The sequence below is a fragment of the Doryrhamphus excisus genome, chromosome 2, assembly GCF_030265055.1.
Source record: "Doryrhamphus excisus isolate RoL2022-K1 chromosome 2, RoL_Dexc_1.0, whole genome shotgun sequence".
Taxonomy (NCBI): Eukaryota; Metazoa; Chordata; class Actinopteri; order Syngnathiformes; family Syngnathidae; genus Doryrhamphus; species Doryrhamphus excisus.
In genome coordinates, this window is record NC_080467.1 from 6,147,865 (window position 1) to 6,174,184 (window position 26,320).

At 48.5% G+C, this 26,320-nt stretch overlaps 1 protein-coding gene across 1 annotated transcript; it reads right to left on the reverse strand.

The window, feature by feature from the left end:
* Positions 1-217: 217 nt before the first annotated feature.
* On the reverse strand, positions 218-26,194 carry znf318 (zinc finger protein 318). The gene is made up of 28 exons (XM_058064765.1): positions 25,329-26,194; positions 25,169-25,204; positions 24,934-25,097; positions 24,823-24,865; positions 24,597-24,722; positions 24,418-24,522; positions 24,130-24,348; positions 23,910-24,056; positions 23,614-23,823; positions 21,432-21,650; positions 21,218-21,364; positions 20,987-21,148; positions 20,732-20,902; positions 20,473-20,664; positions 20,294-20,398; positions 20,081-20,218; positions 17,537-17,644; positions 17,314-17,351; positions 16,867-17,195; positions 9,415-9,839; positions 8,051-9,197; positions 7,928-7,977; positions 7,760-7,859; positions 7,386-7,687; positions 4,091-4,255; positions 3,711-3,804; positions 3,393-3,511; positions 218-2,920 (listed from the first exon to the last, which is right to left on the reverse strand). The coding sequence occupies exons 1-28, from the start codon at positions 25,881-25,883 to the stop codon at positions 671-673; spliced, it is 7,866 nt and encodes a 2,621-aa protein (XP_057920748.1). The 5' UTR covers positions 25,884-26,194; the 3' UTR covers positions 218-670.
* Positions 26,195-26,320: the final 126 nt, after the last annotated feature.

Sequence of the window (26,320 nt, forward strand, 5' to 3'; positions counted from 1 at the left end):
CTTTTCCAACATTTCACCCTCCCACACAATTACATCAGCATTTTCTAACATGACTTGCTCATGCCAAGTATATGATTATGAAATAAAAAGCTCAAAATCGTTTCCACAGCAGGGACTCGTGATAAATGATGACAAAATTTAAGGTCCACTTTCCTAAGGCACCGTAAACCATGCACCTAAACCGTATTGTTAGTTGATCAAAAAACTCACAAGTGCATCAGTTTTCCACAAGGGAACTTTTAATTAAAAAAAACAAAAAACTTACAAGACAAGCAGATGACAGACTGGACCAAGTGGAGGGGGTGCGCCAACATTTGTCAGAACTCCTCAATTGAGCCCACTAGTGAAATTTAGCTGAAGCAAATCTACAACCAGCAGGACAAAGCCAGTGAGAAATATTAAACAGTGAACCCGAACTAGATGGAGGGGGTGGGGGGGTGGGGCGCTCATTGGAATCTTACAGTACTTTAATACTTTGGAATGAAGAATGTATTTTATTAATATGAACGCAACTGCAAAAATGGGCCTCCGTCGGTACTGGACCAATCCCTGCGAACTCAGGGCAAAGTCTTGAATGGAACCTTGGATTGAGATCCAAACCATTCTAAACAGACTAAAGTCCAAGTGGATCGAGTCCATCCATGATCTGGGAAATCACCATCGGCGATTCTCACTCTGGACCCTTCTCAGTCAAGATCAACTGGGAGTCTAAAAGAGTTAAGTCAACATTTTCGGCTGTTCCTGCCATCACTTGAGGGTTCTTTTTGCTTGGTGATTCACCATCTTCATGTGACCCAGAGCCATGATCCGAGAACTCGGAGATGTTCAAGTCAGAATCTCCCAAATCTGGCTCTGGATCAGAGTGTCCCTGACAATGCTGCTGTCTGGTCTGCGACCTTGTTTGGGATCTGGTTTGACGGACAGGGGTGAGACGGGGAGGGGTTTTCCTTTGAGCAGTTTTTCCTCGAGTTCCTCGATTACAAGGCGTGGATGTCGGCTCGGATACAAGATGTGTTTCTTGGTGTGGTCCTGGAAGGTCCTGGATTGGGGTATCATGTAGTTTGGATTCAGAAACTGGTTGTACTTCATGCTGACTTTGAGATTCAGGTTCATAAACGTGTCGACTCTGAACCCCCTCTGGTCCTAAGTCGGGGCCGGTCTGCAAAGACCATACAGATTTAATGGAAATATCTGACTGGCTCTGGGGTTTTAGGGTTCCTGGCATTCCATTTTCAGTCTGCTCAGTTTTCTTGGAAGGTTGAGGAGTTTGTTCTGTTAAACATTCACCACTACTGTTACCTTTGTTGACTGTAGTTGACTTTGTCAACGATAAGGGTCCTGGCTTATCCAGACTGCTGTACAAGATGCCAAATAAGTCCTGGGCTTTAGCAGCAGCCAGGTTACTTTTTGGTTTCTCGGACTTCTGAGCTCCATCTTCCTTGTTGAACAATGGTGGAGGTTTGACAAACACAGCCCATGTCTGCTCACTCTCAGGGACACCAGGAGCTGCCACGTCTGGCTCCATGTTTGCTGTTGTTGGTGTTTCAGATGGTTCATCTGCCGTTTTGGGTTTCGATACTTCGGGAGCCGGGTCAACATGCAATGGCTCTGGCCGGGACACCGGCGGAGCAGGACTGGGTGGCAATGCAGACACAGGTGGAGCTGCTTTAGAAACTGACAAGGCAGGACGTGACACAAGTGAAGCTGCTTTGGGGACCAACAGGGCGGGCTGAGACACAGCTGTAACTGGTCTGGGGAATGGTGGGGCAGGACTGGAAAAATGTGGAACACACGGAGGCACAGGTGAGACCGGACGAGGCATAAAGGGACGAGGACAATGCCTTATATGAGAAACTGGGAAAATCGGTCTAATGTTAGGAGTGGCCAGTAGACCACCTTGGCTCTGGGGTCTTATGAACAGTGCAGGTTTTGGCAACAGGAATGTTGGCCTTGGTACTGGGGCCAGGGCAGGGGGTTTGGGTCGGATTTGTGATCGGTTGTCACCTCTTGACACCCATGGTTGTGGCGTGTTGCTTTGATCTTGTAACTTCTGGGCAATTTCCTTCGCAACAGCCATAGACTTTGAAAAGGGGTCTTCGGCGGGTTTACATTTGGCAGCTTCTTCATCCTCCTTGATGAACTGGGCGGCCACTTTTTGGGCTTCAGCAACCATCTGACTCTCCTTTTTCCTCCAAGTAAACTTCCCAAAGGAAGCTGCCGAGATCACGGGATTGGACTTGGTGGCTTCCAGACTTTGTTTGCGGAGTTTTGCTCTCATGGCCGGACTGGGTCCAGACAGGATTTTGGGCGGTTCACAGGTGGCCCGCGGTGGCTTGTTGACCTCGGGTGTGCCTTCAGATTTTTTCAAAGTGTCCTTCTCTGCTTGCCTGTCCTCTAGTTCGTTCTCATGTTTGGATCGACTCTCAGAATACTTGGACGATTTGTGCCTGTCCTCGTCTCTCTTGCTATATCGCCATTTGTCAGAGTGATCCTCTTCCTGTCTGTGATGCCGATAACGGCGGCCTTCGTGGCTTTGTTTACTATGCTCCTCCTCAAATCTTCTGCTGTGTTTAGGCCTCTCCTCGTCCTCTTTACTCGAATAATGCTTTTCTTTCTTCTTAGACTCATACTTTTCATCCTCACCTTTCTTGCCACGAGAAGGGCTGCGCTCATCTCGAGACTTGCTGCTTCTAAGCTCCTCCTCTTTCTTCTGAGCTTTTGGCTTCTCTTCCTCCTTTTCAACTTTCAACCTATCATCGATCTGAACCTCCTCTTCATTCTTTTTCTCCTTTTTGGCTTTGATTTTGCCCATTTTGTCCTCCCCATGTTTGCGTTTCTTTCCAGTCACTTCGGAGGCCAGTCCGGCTTGACGGTCTAAGTTCCTCCTTTGCTCATACAGTGGATTCTCGTACATTTTTTTCTAGAAAGCAGAGAAGGGAGGAAGTAAAATGTCAAACTGCTCAAGGAGGACACAGAATACTTGGAAAGACGACATGATTTAATTTAACAACATGCGACAAAGAATACAAGAGTCTACCCAGGGAAACAAAGTCTTGGTTTTGTGAGCGTCTAAGCTAGCTTGATGTAAAGCCACTCCAACGTCCCATTAAACCTTTATTTTTAAACTTTTTGAATTGATTTATGTGATGCATTCAATTGTAATCTGATGCATGTTCAAATGAAATAAAACCATTACCATTTATTTTACCCTTCGATTTCTACACTGCCTTAGTCCGTGTAGCTGCATCAGGGGAAAGAGGCTCCACAAGAACACACTTTCTGCCTTGGTCGCTAACTAACTGTTTCGACATTAGCTCTCTAAGCTAAGGCGTCACAGTCCCTAGTCGGTATCGCTTAAATGAGCGCCACTGAGAAACGACAAACGTTCATACCTTGTAGCAGTCGTTGTGAAAGTGAGTGGTGGTGTGCTCTTCTGCACAGATGGCGTCTCCAACGAACTTTTTACACAGCAGACAGAAAAATCCTCGGACAGGAATTAAGAACTCCGAACCTGCAAGACATGTCGCACATGTGAAATCCATAAAGAGACGCTAGCTACAGTGGCAAAATGCAGCAGCCGGGAGGCTTTTGGCCCATGCCGAGTTCACTCACAAAGAAATAAGAAAATGGTGATGGTTTGGCTTTGTGACACACTCACACAAGAACGATGGATCGAGACGTCTCGTAGGACAAAAGTGCAATCCAAGTACCTTTGGCTGGCTTTGTTTGCTTCTCTTCTATTGGCCTTTTCTTCACAGCTTCCGATGGCAATGAAGCCCAAGGCCTGTCGTAAGGGTCCAGCGTCTGGACCGAGAAACATTATCAGCAAACATGTTGGGTGGGAGACGGACGTCAAATCATGCAAAGTTACTTCACTAACAGTGACAAGTTGTAACCATTTACGAGATGTGTACTATTGTGACTGATAGCACTAAAACACCAATTGACCATTAGCAACATCATGGTCCTAAATGCCGAACATCTAACATGGACTGGCCACATCATCATTACCATGCTTTGCTAGCTTTAGCATGCTAACCGCTCTTTCTTCTAAGTCAGTGAGAGTATCTGAGGAAAAGAACGCACTAACCTTCCAGTGCGTTTTGCTGTGCAAGTGTGTAAAAAAATCAAACATGGAGCCGGAGGTGACGTTACAGTTTTTACACCAGTGATTCCCAGCATCGTAGTACTCAAATGGGTCAGGGGGCGGAGAAGGTGAAATGACAGACGACTGGTTGGGTTCCGAGACGTTTTGCTAAGAAAAAAAAAAGAGACAAGAGTGTTAACATGCAGGTTCGTTGGATGAAACCAAGTTTAATTAAAAACAACAAAAATAAATAGTTTTCTTACCTGTCAGTCATAAAAATATACGCCAGCACAAATCAGATGGAGAAATGAACCGTTTTTTTGAAGATTAAAAAAATATATTAACATGGTGTCTACTTAATTAGGTGGCCTCAGGGAATGCTGAGGCCTACGCCGAAGTCGCTGGGGAGAAGAACGTCTGAGCTTCCCTGCTAGGGTGCAAACTGGCCGATGTTCCCAAAACAGTCCAGTGTGATTACATTTTTCTTTTGCTGGTAGGGAATCAGGAACTCCAACCACTTTGTGCCTGATGTTTTCATCGTTAGTACTTTTTGTGAGTACTTTTTAAACCTTTTCATTCGCATTTTGCTCCTCAAAGTCCATAGAAAGTCAACAGAAGTAGAGTAAAATTTGGGTGCTTCTGTATAGAAATGTCCTAGTCTCGTGCAACTCTCACGCGGACACACTGAGGTCGGAGCCGTACAAGCTAGCTTGCGCGGGGGACAGTGTGTAGGTACACTCGCTCACTTAGAGCTAACTTGCCTGTTACAATGACAATAAAGGACTATTCTATGCTAACAAGCTGTCATGGGATGCAGGTGCAGCAATGCAGGAAAGATGATTATTCTCTGCGACGTGGGTGCCGTCACACTCATGCGCTAAAATACATATTTTTCCTTTGTATGCCTCGTAAGTCCGCTCCGAATTTCCGTCAGTTTCTTTTGTCATGCATTCACTCATCAACAAGCGGTCACAAGAGCCGTGTCTCCGCTGTGGCATCCTGCCTGATGGTCACCGGACCAGGAAGCTGAGACGCTTGCATCCGTAGGGCTGTCATAATACTTCAAGGTACGTCATCACGTGTTGTTGCGCTACTGAGTTTGAACGAAAGTGAACAAATGAACGAACGAACTGACTCAACACGGCTGACAGAGTCGATGCACAGGGGGAGATCACAGGCTGACGACCAATCGACCGAAATGAGCGGATCTTTTTACTGAATGAACTGGAATGATCCTGTTCACTGAAATGAACGGTTTTGCCCACCACTTCTGATGGTGCCACGAAAACACAGCATAGATCCACTCATTTGTTAACAGCCCCCCCCTGTGAAACAAAGTGCAGCCCTCATTTTTTTATGTCGCTGAGAACAGCACATTGTAGGAAGAAAATATTCATTCATTTTCTACCGCTTTTCCTCACGAGGGTCGCGGGGGTGCTGGAGCCTATCCCAGCAGTCTTCGGGCGAGAGGCGGGGTACACCCTGGACTGGTGGCCAGCCAATCACAGGGCACATATAGACAAACAACCATTCACACTCACATTCATACCTATGGACGATTTGGAGTGGCCAATTAACCTAGCATGTTTTTGGAATGGGGGAGGAAACCGGAGTACCCGGAGAAAATCCATGCAAACTCCACACAGAGATGGCAGAGGGTGGAATTGAACCCTGGTCTCCTAGCTGTGAGGTCTGTGTGCTAACCACTCGACCGCCGTGCAGCCCGAAAGAAAATATTACAGTGGAAAAATTAAACAAAAATGCATAAAGTTACCCCCCCGCCAAAAAAAAATCACCGTTTTGCCCAACTCTGAAACCAACAAAACGTATGACAATTGACAAAATTAGCCATGTAATGTCATGTGACGTGATGTCAGTCATGTTATGCAACTGTATGTGTAGTACATGTGTGATACATAGTCCCAGGGAGATGTAGGACTTATTATAAGTACCAGTACACATGTGCATTACTGTGTACGTTGTTTGACTTCAATAATGAAATTATGTTTAGAAATTTCACATTGTTCATAATTTTCTTCTCAACTACATTTTCCCCCATTTGTGGTCCCATTGAAAAAATGTCTAACTACATTTATAAGTCAGAAAAGTGGAAAGTCTTTTGAAGTGTCTTATGTAAGCGTCTTACTTTGAATGCATGAACACCATGATGGCGAACAACAGGCTGGATTCCTGTCACCTGCTGGACATGCAAAGTGCTGATGTAAAGAGAGTCTGGTGTTTTTGGGTCTGCAGCCGTCCCTGTGCAAGGACAAGACTGACTTACTGGAGCAATCACCTTGAAACATTTTTTTTTAAAAACTACCGATAAATGTAGCATCGGCTCAACGACGTGAAAGCAACTCGGAAGAGGCAACCTGCCAAGCTTGCCTTTCCTTCTGTAGTCTCAAAGTTCTTCAACTATGCCAGCGCTCATGAAGCGGTCAGCTTCAAGTTCCCTGGTCTCAGCCATGGAACCCCCTGCACCTATCTCACCCACCTGATACATTTTGACACCTTACAGGAAGGCCTGTTAAGTGATACACACAGAGCTTGGTTTTATTGCTGGTGTCAACACTCTTCTTCTTCTTCTTCTCACTTTGTCTTTTGGTCTGTTTTTTTCTCCATTTCACATTTTTTATTGGTCCAATTTTGTTCTGTTAATTTTTGTTTTTGTAGTTTTTTGTCAAATGAGTCACAGTCGCACTTCAGGCGGCCGTTTTTGTCTGACTCAGGGGTGGCGTCGGCTCCAAGTGTGTGGGCGTCACCATGGCGGGCTACCGATGGTTTTTTGAGGGGACAACGGGGAGCTGGTCCGGGCGTTACGACAGTCAGCCTCAACAATCCACGTGACCGCAGCTTAAGGTTTCAGTGACTGGGCCCCCGGACTGGTGCGAACCAGGAGAGCGGTGAGGCGTATGGGCGTGTTCAGAGGTGAAAATGCATGCCTGATGGCGGCTCTGTCGGTCACTCTCTGGGTGTGGAGGAAACTGATGTAATGTATTTATTTTTTCCCAAATATTTTTGGGATCTACTGGTAAAATCTTGGTCCCATATTAAATTGAACAACTCCCCTTTGAAATTTTTTAAAACCTTAAAGTTGTATTTAAGGACCCACAAGAGCCTGTTAGTGAGCAGGACTGAACCAATGCGCTTGCTCCTTGTGGCACATCTTAAGAAACAAAGTGTAACAGTCCAGTTCTTGCTATGGGGGAGAAGGGCGGTGTGGCAACCGCCCCTCTCAAGGACAGAGATCCTTTATACTCATCAGCATGCTGACACCTAGCAGATGTTGACGTACCTTCTGGGGCGTTCCGCCATCTTCTTCCTGCGTAGGACTTTGCTGTGACTCCTGTTTTTTGCTCCGGGACTGCGACACGTCATCTTCCCGCGCGTCAGATGACCCGCGGGGGCGGTCAGAGGGTGTCAGGCCCAGGATGAGCGCCACCTTTTCGATCTCGCTGCGTTTCTTCTCAGCAGCTTCATGCTCCTTGCGGAGGTTGGAGATCTGTTTGATGACGTCCTCCTGCAGGCGGCCGATCTCCTGCAGCAGGGGATCTTTGTGGCCGTCTTTCTCCCGCCGCTTCTTCCTCAGCAGCTCACCTGAAGGCACAACAAATATGGCCGCCTTGTCAGTTGATGTCACGCGGCAGCATGGCCGCCGTGGAGTACAACCTTGCTGCTTGCGGAGCTTCTCCAGTTCTTTCATCAGGTATTCCTTCTTCTTCATTCGTAATTCCCGCTCCTGTTTCAGGTTCTCACGCTCCTCCAGAACCTGAACACGCAAGCATGGAAGGTCAAAGGTGACATGCCCCCATGTTCCAAATATGATGAGAATCCCACCTTCTGTTTCTGGCTTTCGTTGTTCTCTCGCTCTGACACGTGACTGGCGCCTGAAGAAGAAAAGGTTAGGACCTGGACCGCTTCACACCTAACAAAGACTGGTACTTGACCTTTGGGACTGACCTTTGACTTTAGACTCAGGAGGCTGTTGGCTGTAAGCTTGGTTGTACGGCAGGTTGGGGTGGAAACTGTTGTTGGGCGGCGGGGGCAGAGTCATGCCAGGGGGCGGGTACATGGGTGGCCACTGCGGGTGCGGGTAGGGCACAAAGTTGCTGTATTGGCTATACCCCGGCGGTGGGTATCCTGGGGGCATCATGTTGTGGACTTGAGGTGGGGGGTAGGATGGGATAGGCACCCTTGACGGAAGCGGGGCAGTGCTGTCGGACACTTGCTGCTCCAATTCTTTCGGGGCCCCGGTGCTGCACTCGGGTTTGGTATCTTGGTAGGGTGTGGTGGGGGCAGTGGTGTCGCTGCGGCCGCCATTAGTGCTCCAGTTGGCCAGTAGGCGGTCGCTCGCGTCGCTGCTCGAGCTAGAGCTGCTACTGCTGCTGTGGCTGCGCTTCCTGCGGCTGCTGTCTGAGCTGCTGGACGAGCGGCGTCTGCGCTGCGTCGCTGTCTTGCGTGTTGGCTTATTTCCCTCCAGTCTCTCCTTGGTCCTGGCGGCCATTTTAGTGATCTCGGTCATGCCGAGGTCTAAGCCGATTGTTTTCAGCAAGCTCTGGATATTTTGGTAATCATCTCGAGCCTGCTGATCCTTCACGTCCTCCAGCTGAGGGGCTTGAGGCAACACCTGGCCCACGTTGGGTTTGAGGCTGGAGGGCGGGCAGGTGGTGGGAGGAGCTTGGTGAGGTAAAGCCACCGGAGGGATGTCATACACTGAGGCGGTGGCAGCGGTAGATGGCGGAAGATCACCATACAGCACCTCCTCTGTCACGTCCCCGTAAAGATCAAATATGTGGTTTTGAGGTGGCTGGGGCTGGGACGGAGGCGCAGGCGTTTTGGGTTCCTCCGATTCTCCATACAGAAACTGTTCCTCGTCATCAATGTCGAGCGCCATCTTGTCTGGACTCTTTGCTCTTTCGCTCACGACCGGATCCAGCAGGTTAAGGATCTCCTTGATGTTGGCACGCTGAGCCATTTGCGGGTCGGACTGCATCTCCGACAACATGGACACCACGGCAGCCGGTTCCATGCCTCGGAAGGCCTGCAACAGCTGCTCAGCCATGTGAGACATGCTGGAGGTCTCCACGCTTCTGGGGGAGTCTGTGCTCTGCAACAGAGGGACACACTGTCACGTTCATGAGCTAATAGGAAAGCAGAACAATCTAAAATAGGAGTAAAGTGATGCTAGCATAATTGTGTAATTTGGCAACATTAGTATGTTGATATGATATTTGGGTGAAGTGGCTGCCATGTTTGATGCATGCAATCATGCCACGCTGTGTTAGAGCCAGAAGATAACCAACGACGTGTGCTCAGTGACACACCCTGACTGACGGCGAATCCTCGTAATCGGTGCGTTTCTTCAAAATGGACTTGGTGGGCAGACTCCACGTGTCCTCCAGCTCCATCCTGCGCACACCGCCTCGCGGCTCGTGTTCAAAGCTGCTGCAGCTGCTGGAGCTGCTATGACTTCTCCGCCTCCTGCTTTTACTGCGGGCCCGACTTGGTGCTTTACTTGAAGACCGCCCGCGACTCTTCCCTCTGGACCTGGACCTGCTGCGAGGACGGCTCTTACTCCGTCCGCGGCTCTTAGCCCGGCTGCGATCTAAACTGCGGCTGTGATGGCGGCTCTTGCTGCGTCCGCGGCTCTTGCTGCGTCCGCGGCTCTTGCTGCGTCCGCGGCTCTTGCTGCGTCCGCGACTCTTGCTGCGTCCGCGACTCTTTGCTCGGCTCCGGTCCGGACTCCGGTCTCTGCTGTGACTGCGCTCATACTTGCGATGATGATCTCTGTAGAAACGCATGCAACAAAGTCAGTGGAAAAAACACATTTGCCCAATTTACTCTTCCATACCATATTCCCATGGAAACCCAAAATCAACCTTCATATCCATCTAGGACTTCCTTGTGTAATAAATAACCAGATTATGCTTCTTTTACAAATAGGCATTTCAGAATATGTGCAAAATAAATCACATTCAGATTAACTTTACTTTTTGTACACTTGGAGGTAAGAAGAACTCAAGAGTTGGATCACAATTTGTATCAAAATAATAATTTTGGGGTGCTGTGGGTGTCTAGCATCCGTATAAGAACAAAGTCAAGGGCATAATATGAAACTGAACTGATACAAATGATAAAGTGGGCTCATTCAGCACGTCAGGCATGGTGGAAACCTACTAGATTAGAAGTAATCGAGTACGCCAATATCTGTCTGACGATATTATCGGACACCCTTACCTTTGAACTCTAAATCGGTCTTCTTTCAAAAGGCACCAAGAGTTCTTCCAAGTATTACCTGTCGTGATGCCGTGAGGGGGAGGAGCCTGTGAGCTCGTTGCCAACGGTGATGACGAGACTGTGGTTAACCGGAAGCGTCTGCCGGGGTGAATGGGACCGCTGGATACCCCAACCCCACCCCCCAGAAAAATACAAATAAGGAAACACACATCAAACATACATAATCATTATCTGACGTAGTTGTATAAACATATTTACTAACCACCGGAAATAATATTAATGTATATAGAAAATCGGCACAGTCGATTCAAAGAATGGGGCTTCACCTCTCTGTGCGGGGCACCGGACCAATGCCCTCCATCTCGGTAGCCTCCTGAGGGCCTGGGAGGGTAATTGTGGTGCGGAGGTGAGCGCCGGTAGTCCGCGTGTCCGTGGTCGTGGTACCCGGAGTGATATGGAGGTCGGATTCGGCTCCTGTCATCTTCGTGGCCTGCTGGTGGATAAGGCCGTGATGGCGGCGGGCCGCGGCCATCGAAAGTTCCCCTCGGTGGAGGCCGACCGTGAAACATGTTTCCCGGAGAGTGGGTTCCAGGTGAACGACGAAGTCGCAGACGGTTTTAATTCCAGAAGAACGTAGTTTAAATAAAAGTGGGCATGGGTAACAACATCCACAACAACAAAATGTAGTGTGTGTATGTGTGCGCCTCAGTCTTCTTCTTCGTTGTCTGCATTTCGCACCGCATGGCGCCCCCTGCAGGAACAAAGTGGTCTCTACAGGTCATGAACGCTAAACATCATTCGGCATTCTCCGTCGACAAGACCGGACAGTCCTTACAAAAACAATATCAGTGTCTCAATTCAGACCTTAAACAAGACAATTCGTTAGCCTCCATCTTCCGTTGTTACAATAAACCCTTATTTTCTTCCACTTTATTGATGCTTCAGAGTGCTTATTCCTCCAGCAAACATTGTAATAAAGATTAACAGGCTGAGTACTCATGCAAGGACTACTGTGACATATACAACTGCTAATATTGGCCTAATTATTATTTCATATTGCATATCTATCGTACTTCTAGATGGACAATATCAGGGAAAACTTTCATAGACCATTTTAAACTGAAAGCCTGGACATAAGTTGGTCGGTCGGGACCAGGTTATGAGTTTAGCCCAAGTTACCATGGTGATATACAGAAGCTGCTTTCAAAAAGAGCTACCTTGACGGACAGTTGACGAACTACTAAAGTGGCTTTGCAGAACACAAAACAATATGTGATGAGTAAAACAAAAATGTGAAATTGCAGCCAATTAATTGAACAAATATAACTTGTAAGGGAGTTTATTGATTTTATTCGTTCAGTTTATTTCTAGCATACAGATGTTTTTTCCTTTATGAGGCTACCCCCCCAAACAACCCAAATAATAATAAAACAATAATAAGCTAAGACAGGAAGTAAGCATTCCCCGTTTCCTCAGTCGGAAGTGGTGTTCGCTTCCGCGTTCCACTTCTCCAGAAAATCCTGCAGGTTGAAATTGAACATGTCGATTCCTTTGTGGGACAAATGGATGCCATCGGGTCGGTACAAACCACCGTGCGGGCCGCAGCGGATGTTGTCATGGGCCACAGACATGCCACCCAACTCCGAGATAATGTTTTGTATTCTGCGGTTGACCATGCTCCGCACCAGATCGACTTCGTGGGCGTCGTCGGAGTGGCGCCACACCTTACGGGGAAGGATATTGGACCAAACGAGGACACAGCGCGGGAAGATGGTCCTCATGGAGGTCAAGTCCTTTTTTATAGAGGCCAGCAGGTTAGTGGGACTGTCGGTGCTCAGGTCGTTGCCGCCCAGGTGCATGATGAGGACGTCGGGGTCGGGCCAGGTGACCTGGAGCTGGTGGAGCTGGGGTAGCAGCTGAGGCCATGTCATGCCTTGGACCCCTTTCCACCAGACAGCCACCTTGCTGGGGTCCATGCCCAGCTGCATACCTACCTCTGGAGACTTGGCCCGCATCTCTGCCCAGTACACCAGCGAATGGCCACAAATCCAAACGTTCTTGGGCTCACTGCTGACGGGTGTGCCTGCCAATGGGAACACGGTGGATGAATCAATCACGGCGCTCCAGCTACTTGCACAAATGACTTAGCAGAGGGAATCAACTGCCGGACACTCCGAGCTATCTAGTCCCGCTTGCGGGTGTAAAGTGACTTAAACATGAACATGTAGCAAGTGTTTAACATTCCATGCAAACGGTAAAAGGGCTAAATGAACACATACCTTCATTAATCAGATTTTTACCAGCAAAACAGCCCGCTCAAATTATCAGGCCATATTTAGCTCATTAGCATTGCATCTCGCCACATTCATAACAATAGATATTCAACGACGACAACGCAATAAACACATACATTCCATCAATTCTTATATATTCTGCGACATCACACAAGAGAATCAACAGGTCGTCTGGCTTTTTCTAGCTAGACTTGTGTAGCAATATTTGTCCCGAGTCTATCTAGCTTCCTGTCAGCCATCAACTGTAACAATACGGAGTGCAGAGCCAAGTCCAGTACACTTTGTTGTTGTGGTGGTGTTTAGGGTGCAAGTATCGCATAATAGTGCCGTTAGTATGACACTACCTCAGTGCTTATATGCAAGTTTCTGTCGGTAGGCCACTTTGTTTAGCCACTAGCTTTCACACACATCTAGCTACTTGGACTAGCTTGGAGCTCCGCGTCCCCATAAAGCTGGCTACCACGTTTACAAATGGGGATTCAATTAATAAATTGCACAGAAAAAAAAAATGCAATTTTGCCACTTACGGAATGAACGTAATAAAAATGGTTGAACAAATGAACAAGCGGTGCCCACAGCTGTCACTCATGGTTATTGGTATTGAAGAACAGTATTGACAGTCTCAGTCTCAAATAGGCTATACAATGAATGACGCATGAATTAATGCTATACTCCTAAAGCTTTGTGAAATTGCTATCATTAGCTGACAACAAACATTATTAAATGTAGCTTCCATGCATGTAGCTTCCATAGTCGGAGCAAGACATAACGCTTAAAGCATCTTGGAATGTCGGTGGTCTCCCGGGAGCTGGAGTAACTGGCCACATACGATCCCTTTAAAAAAAAAAAAAAGACCTAAGCAATAAAAACTGGTCATCCCGTGTCAGTGAACATATTGCACCATCAAAACCTCTGCTTCGGGTTACGTTAGCTTAGCATACGACTGAGTAAAGTGGTCTGGTCTCCCTGAGTACAAAACAGTGGTCTAGCTTCTGCATTCACATTAACAGACACGAGCAAGGAGGACCGTTTTGGTTCCTCAACTTGTCACTGACTGGCTGCTTCGAGTGTCGCCAACTTTACCTGAAGAACAATATGTCCACTTTACTTACCCCAACTCCTTCAAGACTTACCACAGAAGAAATGCAACACCTTTTGACAATGCTGACTTGCTAAAGCTTAACAAGCTAAAAACGTTCAACGTTGTGCAGGCCAAAGTCTAGGCGTGAAGAAGGTTTCTCGGTAAAAGCTTTCGTGAACATGGCTTATGCATGGACCGGTGCACGGCTCTAGCATCAATCTCGGCGGACAGCGATCAGTTCAACACTTTCATCAAATAGCTATTTAATATTGTATTGCTATGCTAGACAGAGGCGTGCAAACAGGGGCCTCACAGATACTAGATCTGCATAGAGATTAGAATTTAAGCAGAGAACAAGAACCTTAGCTACACCCTTTTCCAAACAGTCCACAAGCCGCTTGTGATTGAACTTTAGCTGAGAAAAAAAAAATCAGACTTCAGACGATCATTTCATGACTAAGTCGAGTGCACCCTAAGCCTCTTGAAGCCATGTTCTAGAAAGCTGATTTGTAGCAAACTGCTAGGGCTACATTGGTGAACACGAGAAACGCACATTCCGATGAAGAGCATATGAACATCATGGTGGTACTGTGAGTTCTTCACATTTGTTCCGGCTCTGTTCATCAATTGAAGATCCGGGGACCACAACAGCCCACAATGTCTTGCCGACGAGGACAACTATGTATTTACTCACCTGGAAGGCAGTACTGACTGTGAAAAGCAAGTAGTATTTGGAACAATGAGACACACTTCTTCTAACTAGCTAGCTATTACGATGTTGTTATGAATGCAGTTAGCTAACCTTGAACAAAGTAAAGCTTATGTGCATGTACCCTTAGCGGCGACAGATGAACCGACAACTTACTCGCGACTTGTTAGGGTGAATAGTACGACTTGATGAAGAGAAAAATAGCAGTTACTTGCAGTTGACAGTTGCAGTTGTTCGGGATCAACCACTACTTCTTGCGCTAAGGTGCAATGCTCGAAAGGAAAAGCTAAGACCGCTTTGGAAGCTTCCGTGCCATTGACTGTAAATCTATTCGATTTCAATACGACTGGGATGGCTAGCAAACGTAACAAAGCCACGCCAATGTCTTCCTGTTTTGACATGCTAGAACTATTAGAATGATTTCTTCCACTAGCAATAGCCTCCCTCGCCCAACGGGGACTTACGTCTGCTTCAGGTCATGCTTGCTGTAAGCAAACACCACTCACACCGTGCTGCTAGGGGTTTTGGGAAAAGATTTCAAAAGGATCATGACGTTCAATACCTGGAGATGTCATTTTCTCGCTTTGTTTCTTGCGGGCTTGCATCTCCTTGAACTGCTGTTCTCGCTTGTCCAGAACCTTGTGGCTGTACAAGTCCAACTGTAACAGAAACACACAAGCACACATCAGAAAGGATGTGCTACGAGTCCTCAAGTTGTTGGTGATTCTAACCTTCTCCTGCTGCTTGGTCTTCATGTCATCGCCGGGGTCCAATGAGCTTTGGTAACCCGACGGTAAATTGAACTGGACTGATTTAGCTGATTTAGACTTGACAGACTCGATGACCTTTAGGCATCTGTCCACTGTCAAAGAGATCGTGGGCTGGTCCTCGCCAGTACTACTCATCATAGTCACAGTCGAGGATGATGACTGTGTTACCTGGGCCACGGAGCCAGGAGGCGGAGCTACAGCGGGCTTGCCGATGAAAGGAGGCTGTCCAGGAGGCCGTCGAGGAGGCGGTCCTGGGGGTGGTCCGGGAGGAAGTCGACCAGCAGCAGGAGGAACTTTGGGGGTCGCTTTGAGGGTCGAAATGATGTCGAGGGGGGGCCAGTTTAATGGAGGGGATGGATGTTGGTAGTGTGCAGGTGGGGGGCCGGGGGGAGGTTTTGGTGTAGGTGTGCTTGCCATCTTCTTTGTAAGATTTTGTTGTTCTGTTGCCTTTTTTAGTGTCTCCAGCTCTTGTTGATCGAGGAATTCTTCATACTCCGAGATAGCCGTCTTCCTCCTGACAGGCTCTAAAGTGGGTGGGTTGGCAGGGGACGGCGGAGGAATGCGGTCCGCTTCAACTGAAGAAGTTCCACTTTGATTATGTTCTTCATGGTGTGTTGAAGACAATTCTCGGTCTGTGGAAGAAGACTTGGAGCAGTAGCCCGTGTCCTGGGTGCGGCCGGCTAGCTTGGACATGTCATCGTTGGTCAGTTTCAAGCCAATTGTACGCAGCAGAGTCTGGATCTTGCTGTAGTTCTCCGCCTCGCTCTTGCTTTGCTCCACTGAGGCTTGTTTTATGCTTGGTGATGCCTTTTCCTCCTCTGACGCCACGCTGGAGCTGGAGGGCCGTTGAGCCAGCCCCACAATACGAGAAAAACCCTTGCCGTCTTCAAGTGCCCGCTCGTGTGGCAGAAGTTCGTCATTGGCTGCGACAACCTCCGGCATCTTCTCAGTGTTTTTTTTAAGCATGTCCAGAAAGCGATGAAGTGGTGGCTTCTCCACCAATGGTGGGGTTGGATTTTTCCGGTTTGGGGATGGGCTTTTATTCAATGCCTCTGTGGGAGAAGCAACCAGACAACCTCGAGCCGAAGGACCACAGGGTTCTGAAGACTGAGTCCTTTTGACTGCGTCATGACGTGGACCTTGATCGAGCTGGTGTGCATAAGCCGTGTCGTAGTATTGATCATCATAAGTTTCCTCGTAAACGTCATAGCGGTCAGTGTAATGGCGACTGCTGGTTGAAGGGCCTTCGTACGGTGCTTTGCCATATGGCTGGCTTTGATATGGCCGATCAGTGTAGGAAGGATCTCCATATGGACCTCGAGCGTAGGGGTTACTGTAGCTATCAGCATAGTGGTACGGTGCGCCATAGAAAGAGCTTTTATAAGGTGGAGGAAGATGGTGGCCGTAGTCCAGGTCGTCTGCTCGTTTCTTCAAAATAGACTGGACGGGTTTGAACTCGGGGTTGGCGATCCTGCCGTGATCATAGTCGATGCACGTCCTCTGTCCAGGATCCAGTCCTCTGGGATCCACCAGTGACTTCTTGAAGGCAATCATCTCATTTAGCTCCTCCAGTTCCCGCTTCTTTCTAGCCAGCTCATCATCCATTCTGCCCCCCCGACCTCGAGGAGGAGGGCTTGGCTCCCTCCTCCTCCTGTATCCTCCTTCACGCTCTCGACTGACTTTACTCCTCTTCCTGCTTGATCGGTCTCGACTCCTGCTTCGGCTCCTGCTTCGACTCCTGCTGCGGCTCCTGCTTCGGCTGTGACTGCGGCTTCTCGTACGTCGCCGTGACCTTTCCCGACTGGTACTTCGTCGATATCTGCTGCTTTTGCGGTCTCGGTCAAGACTGTTGCTGCGTCTCCGTTTGATTTCACGTCCGAATTTGTCTCTGGATGGACTGGGACTCCGGCTTCTACTTGGACTCCTGCTGCCGCCGTGCCTGCTTGAAGTGCTACCCTGGGATCTCAAATTTTTCACCACAGTCTTTAGCTTGGATGTCTTGAGGATCTCTTTCCTTGATTAGAAAAAAAAATGTATTTCAATACTTTAGTATGGTACAGTACATTTTAGTGGTGTAATCAAATACACTAGTCAACTAAGCAGAACATCAACATCACTAACTCATCGCTTACTCTGACTTTGAAGAGTTTGCCGCCAGCTTGATGGTCATCTGATGAGAAAAAACAACATCGACTTACTTGACATCAGCTGTGTCAGAAAATATAGCCATCAATATATTCTAACATATTGCACCCTTTAAGAGCCCCAATAACATATAGAATAACATACAAAATAACATATATAGTAGGCATGGTCACAACTTCAGCACTCGAACCGGGGTCCAGGTGAACTCACCTTCCCTTTGCTCGCGGGAGCAGCACACAGTTTCCGTGCAGGTAAAAAAGCACTCTCAGTGTAACGTTTGATCCTGATTGCCTGGTTCCCACCCTCCGCAAATTCATGCTGGAAGACACAATGACAGATGACATCATCTTATTCAGGACCATTATTAAACTCCGAGTGAAGCCCGGTCTTGAGGGAACGCACACCGTGAGCCAGCTTCGCCACCATTTTGGTAAACAGAAGACTCTCCCCCTGATACACCGGCTACGCCACCGTCCCACCGCTACTCCCCTCGCCATTAGCGGTGTTTGAGCACCCGCCACGTCCCCTTCTGCAACCCCAAACATGGCTACACAAAGCATCGACATCAATATATGCTGTGACGGCGAACTCGCTCCCGCTAGTATGTGGTAGTTGAGCATGTATTAACGCCTACATTTTGGAACAAAACCCGCCCACAAATGTTTTATTTGAGATGTCCACCGTCTCCTGGTGTAAAGTATTAATTATTGACGCCATGTTTGCTGGAGTGGCTTGTTAAATTCACCAATGTTGGGGGACCTATTATGCTTATTACTGACATGTACATGGAGGTCGTGTTTGTGCGGTACAATGGATTCTTACACATTTATATAAGTAAAGGTCCTCATGTTGAGTATGTATGTACCTACATGTGTGTGCAGTACATATTCACTCTGGTTAATGGATAACATACACTACCGTTCAAAAGTTTGGGGTCACTTAGAAATTTCCTTATTTTTTTAAGAAAAGCACTGTTTTTTTCAACGAAGATAACTTTAAACTAATCAGAAATACACTCTATACATTGTTAATGTGGTAAATGACTATTCTAGCTGCAAATGTCTGGTTTTTAGTGTAATATCTACATAGGTGTATAGAGGCCTATTTCCAGCAACTATCACTCCAGTGTTCTAATGGTACAATGTGTTTGCTCATTGCGTCAAAAGGCTAATGGATGATTAGAAAACCCTTGTGCAATCATGTTGGCACAGCTGAAAACAGTTTAGCTGGTTAGAGACTCTATGAAACTGACCTTCCTTTGAGCAGGTTGAGTATCTGGAGCATCACGTTTGTGGGGTCGATTAAACGCTCAAAATGACCAGAAAAAGAGAACTTTCATGTGAAACTCGACAGTCTATTCTTGTTCTTAGAAATGAAGGCTATTCCATGCAAGAAATTGCCAAGAAACTGAAGATTTCCTACAACGGTGTGTACTACTCCCTTCAGAGAACAGCACAAACAGGCTCTAACCAGAGTAGAAAGAGAAGTGGGAGGCCCCGCTGCACATCTAAGCAAGAAGATAAGTACATTAGAGTCTCTAGTTTGAGAAATAGACGCCTCACAGGTCCTCAACTGGCAGCTTCATTAAATAGTACCCGCAAAACGCCAGTGTCAACATCTACAGTGAAGAGGCGACTCCGGGATGCTGGCCTTCAGGGCAGAGTGGCAAAGAAAAAACCATATCTGAGACTGGCCAATAAAAGAAAAAGATTAATATGGGCAAAAGAACACAGACATTGGACAGAGGAAGATTGGAAAAAAGTGTTATGGACGGACGAATCAAAGTTTGAGGTGTTTGGATCACACAGAAGAACATTTGTGAGACGCAGAACAACTGAAAAGATGCTGGAAGAGTGCCTGACACCATCTGTCAAGCAAGGTGGGGGTAACGTGATGGTCTGGGGTTGCTTTGGTGCTGGTAAGGTGGGAGATTTGTTCAAGGTAAAAGGGATTTTGAATAAGGAAGGCTATCACTCCATTTTGCAACGCCATGCCATACCCTGTGGACAGCGCTTGATTGGAGCCAATTTCATCCTACAACAGGACAATGACCCAAAGCACACCTCCAAATTGTGCAAGAACTATTTAGAGAAGAAGCAGGCAGCTGGTATTCTATCTGTAATGGAGTGGCCAGCGCAGTCACCAGATCTAAACCCCATTGAGCTGTTGTGGGAGCAGCTTGACCGTATGGTACGCAAGAAGTGCCCATCCAGCCAATCCAACTTGTGGGAGGTGCTTCTAGAAGTGTGGGGTGAAATTTCTCCAGATTACCTCAACAAATTAACAGCTAGAATGCCAAAGGTCTGCAATGCTGTCATTGCTGCAAATGGAGGATTCTTTGACGAAAGCAAAGTTTGAAGGAAAAAATTATTATTTCAAATACAAATCATTATTTCTAACCTTATCAATGTCTTGACTATATTTTCTATTCATTTTAAAACTCATGTGGTAAATAAAAGTGTGACTTTTCATGGAAAACACAAAATTGTCTGGGTGACCCCAAACTTTTGAACGGTAGTGTACATTTCATCAACGTGTACAAACTGAACATAATTTCCTTTTACACTCCACAGGCTAATACACAGCACCCCGCCCAGCTCACTTGCTTACCAAAATGGCGAACGTTCTGCTCCTTTGCATATGACTTTGCTACATGCCCTTTGGCTGCTGTTTTTGGTTCCAATGCATTGCAGTCAAACTGACCATGGGGGCGGGGCTTCACACACCATTTTGAACACCAATAAGACGACTTACCGGGATGACGCTAAAGTCGACCTTTTCGTTCAGCTCCAGTTTTTTTTTCTCAATCACCTCAGACATGTAAAAGAAGAGCTGAGGGTTCTGCGTGCATTTGATGATTCCTGAATGGTTAGTGAACTCGATCACAATTCCCTGCACACACACACACACACACACGGTCAGCTCGGGGAAACATAATGTGGAAAAATGCTGACAAAAATGTCTCACTTGTCTTCGTTGTTCAGTGGACTCTTCGAATGAGCTGGGAAGAATTTCCACAAAGGCGGCACGTTCTTCTTTGGTCTCCTGATTGGTGGCCACATTGAATCGCACCTAGACACGCCCCCCCCCCCCCCGCCAGCGGTGTCAGCACAGTGCACACAAACTTGTATATAAGTGCTCATCACCTTGTCTCCTTCCAACATGGTGGCTTTGGTCATCAGGTCGGCGGTGCCGAAGTTCAGCTGCTTCTGCTGACCGTCAACGGTCATCACCAGTCGCCCCAGCTCTTCAGTGGGCGGGACGTGGCTCTCGGTTCTGCCTCCCACCTCCTCCTCCTCCTCCTGATTCTCGTCCAGTTTCTCCTTTTTGATATGGACCTGCAGGAAGGGGACGGGTCGTTATGACATTTGAGCGGCGCCGAGCAGCCGTCAAGAGACAACACACCTTTAAATCGGGATTTATATGTTCGATCTTGGCTCCTCCGCCTTGCTCCTCATCGTCAGGGTCCATCTTAATCTGCTTTGGGGGGACTTTGAGGACCGTGCCGTCAAATCGCTCCTTGCTGATTTCGTCGGCCGTGTGAGGTATTTGGACGTTGAAGCCAAGCGGCGTCCACTGCGGGAATATAGGTCAGACACCCCCTCAGCGTTGACCTACGTACACCCCGATGCTAACAGTTTGCTACACCAGACCTCTCACCTTGTCTTTGGCCGCTGCAAGTGCCGCTGCCGCAGCCTCCTTACGCTTCCTGTCCGTTTCCTTTTGCTCCGCCTCCTCTTCCTGCCTCTTCTTCTCAGTCAAAATTCGGTCCTCCACCATCTTGGTCCTCCTCAGCCTCACTGCCCTCTTCTCCTCCCAGACCTGCTCACAAACATTCTCACAGCCTTCCAATTACCCGCTTAGCCGGGGTTGTCTGTGGGGAGAACTCACCAGCGCCATCGTGAACTCCACCTCCTTGCTGATGTCATCTGCACCGAATTCCGTGTCGCTGAAGTTTTCGCTGAGGTTGAATGGCAGCTCGCCGTGCTCCTCAGAGGTGAGGACGCCCTCGAAGTCTCCGAGGCGGTTGATGACGCCCTGGCAGGACAAACACAAATTGGGGACACAGAGTCCAAAATGTGGGGCCAAAGGGCGGCCTTCTTACCAGTTCTCGCTTCTCGTTGGTGTGGGCAAAGGTGAACGGGATCTTCGGTCTGATGTTGGCCGCTCTCTTCTTGCGGGTATTCAAGTCCACCAGCAGGCTGAGGAGCACTTGGTCGTTCTTCAGCAGGGTCACACCGCAGTCTCTGTGGTCGAAGGTTACATTGGTTCGGATGGTGCCGATGTTGGCGTTGATCTGGCCCGGGTACCCTTCCATGTTGGGCTGCAAGACAAATGGCGTTCTTGAGTCGAGGTCACGCGAGACCAGGGATGTCAAACTCAAGCACAAAAGTCCACTTAAGGTCGCGGGCCAAAAGTAAACAAATGACTTGGGGATGCAATGGTTTCTCCGAGGATTAACCCCCCAAAAAGAACAAGGGGAATCACCCTATATTAGGCATTGTCAACCATTTTATCTTGCACAGTAAGAAATGGCTCCAGAATAATCATCGGATTATGGAAAAAATCTACATGAGGAGATTTTCCTCTTTCCGAATGAAATCTTTCCGAATAACGTACCAGAAAACAGTGTATACATGGAAAGGAATATTCCAATCTCCTGTCTACATGCACCGCTATAATCAAACGGAATAGTCAATGGGGCATGCGCAGTAAAACGTAAACAACATCACGTGATTCATCAAAGATGGCGGACGAGAGTGTGATTACCACGGTTGTTGGGACAGTTGCTACGCTTTTTTTTTAAAGCAGCAACTTGAACGTTCAGTTCTTTTAAAGTTTAAAGTACAGTTTCCGCTGTAGTCCAGTGATGACTGCTCGCCGCCATTTTCAAAACATGAGAGACGTCTGCGTGTTACGTCACAGCTGAGCAAGAACGCACCCTGACAACTTTCCGATTGAGCGGGTACAAGATACCTCAATCGGATTGGGGAAAGGAATATTCCACCCCTGCAAATACAATTATATATTAATTCGGATTGGCACTTTTCTTTCGGAATGAGGTGTATACAAAGGTTACATTCTTTACGTTTGAGCAAATAAACCGAATTGGAATATTTGGGTCCATGTATATGTGGCTTCTGTCAACAGCTAACAGGCTAGCGGAAGAAGTGAGCAAGGAATAAACAGTAAATTAGTAATATGGCGGTACTTCCAATCCACAGCATTAAAACTTGGCACAAACTCCAATATGAGGGATGTGTGCCACATCTGCCCCCTTCTGTTGCGTTCCTCATGGAGGAAAGCGACCTTATTATGTTGCAAATACCGTATATGGTCCCTGATGCAACACTGGAAAAGCGGCCTTAAATAATGGATTCGCCATGTCCAGCCAAGTTTTGAAGTCCAATCTTTAACTACAAGTGCTAGCACACATGTAGAAAAAAGTTGACAGCTGCTAAGCCTGATGCAGTTGACACGGACAGCGGTATAGAAAATGGATGTATTGAGTCAATTTGGTAAATGGTAAATGTGCAAAAATGACATTTATAGTTCACGGCGCCACCCAAGACAAGCTATTGGGTGTCATCATCATTGGGGTGAAAGGGTGACGGACCCTTATAAGGCAGCATTTCCTTTGCCGTGTAGCAAACACGTTCAATGCCCACCATTGTACACAGTTTCATTTGGATTTACTTTGCCCATCAAACGTCAGCCATTATTCATTCATTTTCTACCGCTTTTTCCTCACGAGGGTCGCTGGGGGTGCTGGAGCCTATCCCAGCTGTCTTCGGGCGAGAGGCGGGGTACACCCTGGACTGGTGGCCAGCCAATCACAGGGCACATATAGACAAACAACCATTCACACTCACATTCATACCTATGGACAATTTGGAGTGGCCAATTAACCTAGCATGTTTTTGGAATGTGGGAGGAAACCGGAGTACCCGGAGAAAACCCACGCATGCACGGGGAGAACATGCAAACTCCACACAGAGATGGCCGAGGGTGGAATTGAACCCTGGTCTCCTAGCTGTGAGGTCTGTGCGCTAACCACTCGACCGCCGTGCCACCCCATCAGCCATTAGAGTTTGTTTATTTAGTAGCAATGATTTAGTAGCAATGTGTGCAGGGGTTGACATCCCATTAGAACAGTTAGCCAGATTGTTACCAATAAATACATGTGCCGTGCCATTTCATGATATGGCTTTTCATTTAATTTGGTGGGCACGGAAAGTAACACCCCGCCCCCACCCCCTGCAAAAAGACACCGAGACGTTGTTTACCTTGGGTTCGATGATGGGCTGGCTGACCACACCCTCATACAGCTCAGGGTCCAGCCACATGTGGGGCTGCAGCTTCAGTTCGGTTGAGGCCTTCATGGCAGAATTCAAAAGGGTGTTGGTGGTTGTGTCCTTTGAGGAGGGGCTACAGAGCGTCAGAAGGAGTTGCTCTTTCACGCGGCGGATGCGGATAGCCCGTTTACCCGCTCGCAGCTGATGGAGGGAAAAATATTCCAGGGTAATCGTCATCTCATGACTGAGCAAATAAAGCTACAAGAGGCCAAGGGTGGGGCTATCACCTCGTGCAAGGTGAACTCCACTTCCTCATTGACGTCCTCATCGGTAAAATCGATGTCGCTGAAATTTTCCTTGGCGCTGAAAGGGAGCTCGCCGTGTTTTTCGGACTTGATGATACCTTCGCTGTCCTTGAGACGGATGATGACGCCCTGCAGCATGTGACAGAGGAAGTGATCGGCTATAATCGACGATTCCGTGGACATCAACAGATGCCGCTCTCACCGTCTCCCGGGTCTCTTTGGTGAACTCAAAAGTGCCGGGAATTTTGGGTCGGATGTTGGTGGCGCGCCTTTTTTCCGTAGCGATGTCGGTCAGCAGGTTGATGAGAACCTGGTCGTTCTTCAGTAGTGTCACCATGCTGTCCTTCCTGTCAAAGGTCAGTGTGGTCCTAAGAGGCTGGATGTTGACGTCCACCTGACCGGGGAACTGGCGCTCGCCGGGCTGCGGGGGACACTCACGCTCAGTCGCGGGAAGAATGTCAGGGAATGCGGACTCTCGACGAGACCTTACCAGTGGTTCCACGATGGGCTGACAGACCACGGCTTCGTAGATTTCTGGATCCACATGCTCCGTTCCACCTGGAGCCACTTTGACGTCTGTGGCAATGTGATTCTTCTGCACAGAAACATCACGTCATGTTCAAAGACTCAATCCAGCATTCTGACATTATGAGCTGTAATGTTTCGCACCTTCCCTTTGCAGGCAGTGAAGTGGACGTGGACGCCGGGCTTCATGGCTTTGGGGTTTCCAAAGAAGACCTTGAAGTTGAAGCTGAACTTCTGGTCGTCTTCTCGCTCGATGTAACCGCATGTGGGCTGTTGAGCACAAACAACATCTGAAACGCAGCTCGTGTCAAACATGGTGTCAGGTGAGTTCTCCTCAATGAACCTGGTGTCACCCCAGGTGGCCCCTCACCCCAATGAAGGAGATGATTCCAATGGACCTGCCTGGGGGAGGCCTGACAAAACAAAGATGCTTTAGCGATGGCGCCTGACAGCCGATCACATGACTGACGCTTCTGCTTACTTCTCTATTTCACGCTTTCCTAGCAGGTGTAAGAGCTTGGTGGTCTTGGGAGGGTGCACTTCGGCTTTAGGAGCGGGGTCGGCTACTGTCGTGCTCGCCGTAGAGGTGGTCTCGGTTTGAGCTGGGCTGGTGCCAGTGGGCGGGGCTAGAATCAAGGCTTTGAGCTGCCAAATGAAATCAATGTCAGACGTCATCCAACCGCAACAGGCAGCGGCGTCGCTGCTTCGACACTCACCCATTCTGGCTGATCCGGGGCCGTGCTGGGTGGCACCTGAAGACAAGATACACAAGTCACGCCCTGCACCACCAGTATAGAGTCGTTTGGACCCGTTCTAGCACAGGTCCCTGGTCACAGGTCCCTGTCTTCAGCATCAAGTCACACAAGCAACACTCACCTCCCCCGTCCAGCCTGGGGGCAATCCTGGGTAGCCAAAGGGAGGCATGCAGCCTGGAGGAGGAGCCGAGGTCATGGGAACATGGGAGTCAGGTGGGGGAACAGTATCAGGAGGTGGTCCCCACGGCTCAGGAGGACCATGTGGATGCCAACCCGGAGGAGGCATTTCAGGGTCCCAATCAGGGGGTCCCCAGCCTGGTGGCGGGGGTATGTTCGGGCCCCATTCATCAGGCGGTGGAGGACCCCAGCCACAAGGTGGTGGAGGGCCCCAGTCACCGGGTGGTGGGGGTCCCCAGTCGCCGGGTGGTGGAGGTCCCCAACCAACGGGTGGTGGAGGGCCACAGTCATCGGGTGGTGGAGGGCTCCAGCCACCGGGCGGGGGCAGACCCCAATCGCCAGGAGGTGGACCCCAGCTGCCTGGCGGCGGCGGGCCCCATCCTCCGGGCGGCGGGGGCCAACCACCCGGCGGTGGAGGACCCCAGCCTGGGGGTGGACCCATGTCAAATGGAGGTCCGTCCATCCCGGTCGGACCCATGTGTGGTCGCCCTCGACCCATTGTGTCACCAGATCCAAACCGACGTCGTGTCGACTGCCAAGCTAGCTGGCTAACAAAAGACGATCGACTTGAGAGTAAATCATCAACAAATTAAACCTTTCCCTTTGCTGGCATTGGGAGAGACGACATCCACTGGTTGTTCTTAGATAGTTTCACTTGAAGCAATTTGAGAACTTTGAAGATAAACTCGGAAGACGACCGAATGCGTTTACTTCTACTTCTTCTTCTATGGCAGGCACGAGCGCGCTCGTGCTCTTGAGCGCCACCCTCAAAACCGTGGTGAAGTTAGTTTCACGGTTGTTCCCCTCACTGTGCCGGGCTGCTCTCTCCTGCTGCGGGGAGCTCACACGGAAGTCCCGCCCTCTATGGTGCTTGTTCGGACTAGGGACCGTCAATAAATTTCCATTCATTTCTATTCCATGGAAGAGAGTTTGCTA

What these genes read in the sequence shown, in the direction of transcription:
- znf318 (XM_058064765.1), bottom strand. Translation starts at nt 25,883, where the DNA reads ATGGGTCGAGGGCGACCACACATGGGTCCGACCGGGATGGACGGACCT. An exon ending in AGCCCATCGTGGAACCACTG is followed by an intron (nt 24,349 to 24,417) that starts GTAAGGTCTCGT and finishes TGTCCCCCGCAG; the next exon opens with CCCGGCGAGCGCCAGTTCCC. An exon ending in CCAAAGAGACCCGGGAGACG is followed by an intron (nt 24,057 to 24,129) that starts GTGAGAGCGGCA and finishes CACATGCTGCAG; the next exon opens with GGCGTCATCATCCGTCTCAA.